Source organism: Galeopterus variegatus, unplaced genomic scaffold, assembly GCF_000696425.1.
Source record: "Galeopterus variegatus unplaced genomic scaffold, G_variegatus-3.0.2 Scaffold1180, whole genome shotgun sequence".
In the NCBI taxonomy this organism is placed as follows: domain Eukaryota; kingdom Metazoa; phylum Chordata; class Mammalia; order Dermoptera; family Cynocephalidae; genus Galeopterus; species Galeopterus variegatus.
Window position 1 is genome coordinate 419,199 of NW_007727291.1, and position 3,077 is coordinate 422,275.

General features: G+C 42.7%; 1 protein-coding gene across 1 annotated transcript in view; it reads left to right on the top strand.

The window, feature by feature from the left end:
- LOC103592622 (orphan sodium- and chloride-dependent neurotransmitter transporter NTT5-like) overlaps window positions 1-3,077 on the top strand; it is an 8,491-nt gene that overhangs the window by 2,022 nt on the left and 3,392 nt on the right. The window contains 4 exon segments of the mRNA XM_008575430.1: window positions 1,156-1,229; window positions 1,232-1,341; window positions 1,690-1,891; window positions 2,033-2,192. Of these exon segments, the coding sequence (XP_008573652.1) occupies window positions 1,156-1,229; window positions 1,232-1,341; window positions 1,690-1,891; window positions 2,033-2,192 (546 nt within the window).

The following is a 3,077-nucleotide window of genomic DNA, read 5'->3' on the forward strand; positions in this document are numbered from 1 at the left end:
ACTTCTATTTGCTTCTTACTTTGAGCAGGCTCTGGTGTTTTTTATGTGGCCTCCATGGCCCCCTTTTATGTACAAAAGGTCATGAAATTGGAAACTGCAGGTAGTTTGCTGTATTCAGATTACATGAAAGTACTTCAAAAAGTTCATGGAAATATTTATATTGTCTTTTAATTCTATTTTTTCATGAACTTTTTGAAGTATTTTTGTATCTTTGAGACAAAGTGTCTTTGGAAATCCCCTTTCCCCACTGCTTTTGTCTGTACTTTGATTTTTGCCTGATAATTCCTTATTATCTTGTTAACATTTTTATTCTTTGAGAAGATTTAAAAATGTTTTCCAGACTTTTAAGTTATTTTTAATGAGAAGATTGGTCCAAATATCTAATTGGCCTATTATTAGAATAGTATGTAGTATTTTATTTTCTAAAATGTGATCAAACTATACTATTTTTCGGAAGCTTGCGTTTTGCTCTTATCAGTAAATCTTGGCAAGCCTTCCATTGTAGTTCTTTAGAGCAATGAGCCGGTTTTTTATGATTTGCAGAAATTAGCCAGTGAAGAATGGGGGGTGGGCATGAGGGTGGTATTGGGCAAGAGAGGGCATGTGGGTCCTGAAACTATAAGTAATTAAATCTGGCCAGAACATGGAATATGAACAGAATCGTGGGGGAAGATGGGGCTGAAATATTCATCAGGTGTTAGATAACAAAGTCAAAGAAGCAGTTTCTCTCACGTAGCACAACTCCATGGGAGCACTATACACATTGTAGTCTAAGTAAACTGTGCTCCCCAAAATTCTGTAATATGAAGCTTAGGAGGTTGACTTTTACTCATTAGTCTCAGAAGGGAGGGAGGGAATTAGTAGGAAGTGAATAAGAGATCTCATCACTAGAACAGAGATCACAGAGTCTTCAAGAAGACTATAAAAAATACTTCACCTGGGGTCCCCCATGGTCATAAATTCTCTGAGCTCACACAGACTAATTCATGGCCCTGGAGGTTGGTGACTTCTAAGTTTCATCCCAGGCTCTACCTTACCAGAACAGCAGTGCTAGGCTGATGATATCCCTTCTTCTCATCTGGAAGATAAGGGAAAAGGGAAATCGTTTCCTAAGAGTCCAAACGATTCTTATTTGATTCAACCTCCTATCCCCAGGAATGCTGGAATACTTATGAAACTCATACACCTGGAGAAACTGCCCCCTGACACCCAGCCCTCTGAAAACCTGTTGATAACCCAGCCTCCATTTACACCACCTGGCTCAATGGCCTGCCCCAGCATATCAAGAACATGGTCCTCAGTGAGGTCCCTAAGTGCAACATAGAGAAGCAGTTTTTAAAGGTCAGTAAAGATAGCTGAGGGGGGCCTCGAGTTCCTCAAAGTCTTCTGCACAACAGAAATTTCAGCTCTTATTAGCACCAGAAAAAAAATCCCAGGAGCACCAGGATAACCTGAAATCCTGGTAATGCAAACAACGATAGATTGCAGAATGCCCTTCCGTGGATAATACCAGGTGAACCGGTTTTCCGTGACAGAGAGTTAGCTTGGGGATCTGATTTTCTCAGTGACCCAGGGCTTTCAGGCAGCTTTCCAGAGAAGGTAGAATATATCTTTTTTTTTTTTTTTTTTTTGTATTTTTTGTAGTTAAGTTCAAGAACACTTTAACTTCTTTCCTTTCTCTCCTTGCAGGTTAAGGAGGGCACAAGCTTTGCATTCCTGGCCTTTATTGAAGCTATGTCATTTCTTCCTGGGTCTGTCTTCTGGTCTGTCCTCTTCTTCCTGCTGGTGCTGTCCCTGGGGCTGACCACCGTGGTAGGGATCATGCAGGGCATCATTACCTTACTTCAGTACACTTTCTTTTCCCTCAGTAAACATGCAAAGCTGCTCACAGGTACTCTGACCTATGGCCCTACTCCCAACAATGACCTTGACTCCACCGAGACTCTTATCCAGTCCTGGCCTATGCCCTCCACTTAGCCCTTGTCACCCAGCCAGACCTATGACCTTGATCCAGACCCAATGTTTCCTCCAGTGGGCCTCTCTATGTTCATGTTCCTGTGTGGCCTCTTCTTCACTCGACTTTCAAGCGTCAACTTCATCAGACTGCTGAGTGAATGCTGGACAATCTTTCCCCTAATCATCATCATCATATTTGAAAACATGGCTGTAGCCTATGTCTACGGGGCCAGGAGGTGATGTCCTAAGCCCATGTTTCCACAACACATGGGACTATAGGAATGTCAACCCCTTTCTTGTTGCCTCTACTCCCCCAACTAGGGTGACATAGGGACCCTTAATTTCAAGGCCTCTGTGAAATCTTTTTATTTATTCATTCATTTAACATATTTTTGAGTGCTTCATATGTGCCAGGCACTGTTTTAGTAACCAGGGTTACTGCATTGAATAAAAAAAGCATCCCTGTCCTCAGAGAGCTTACATTCTAGTGGTATAGATAGACAGTAACCAAATTAACAAATAAAAATTAACAGTAAAAATGTCAAGAATAGAAAGAAACCAAAGGGTAATAGAAGATGATCTATAGTGGGAGCGTGCCTGGGCACTAATTCAGATTAGACTGCAGGGAAGGGTTTTTTATTAAGGTGACATGTGAGCAGACTCATGAATGAAATGAGGGAGGGAGCCATGACAAGATTTTGAGAAAGAACGTTCCAAGAGGGGAAAGAGTAAGTACCAGGGCAGAGGAAGCATTATGCCTATTTTTGAGTAACAAGAAGGTCAGTGAGGCTGGAATAAAATATTGGGAGAAAAGGCCAGAGAGGTAATGGGGGCTGAATCATGTGAGCTATGATTGTAGGACTTAGTTTTTTATGCAGAATGAGAGATGAAGCATTGGAAGGTTTTGAGTAGGTGAGTGACATTATTAGATTTATTTTTAAAAAAGATATCTATGGGGGCCGGCCCGGTGGCGCACTGCTACAGTGCGCCGCTTGGGAGCGCAGCAGCACTCCCGCCGAGGGTTCGGATCCCACATACAGACCAGCAGCTCACTGGCTGAGCAAGGTGCGGTCGCAACACCGAGGGTTGCGATCCCGTTGCCGGTCCCGGTCCGGTACGGG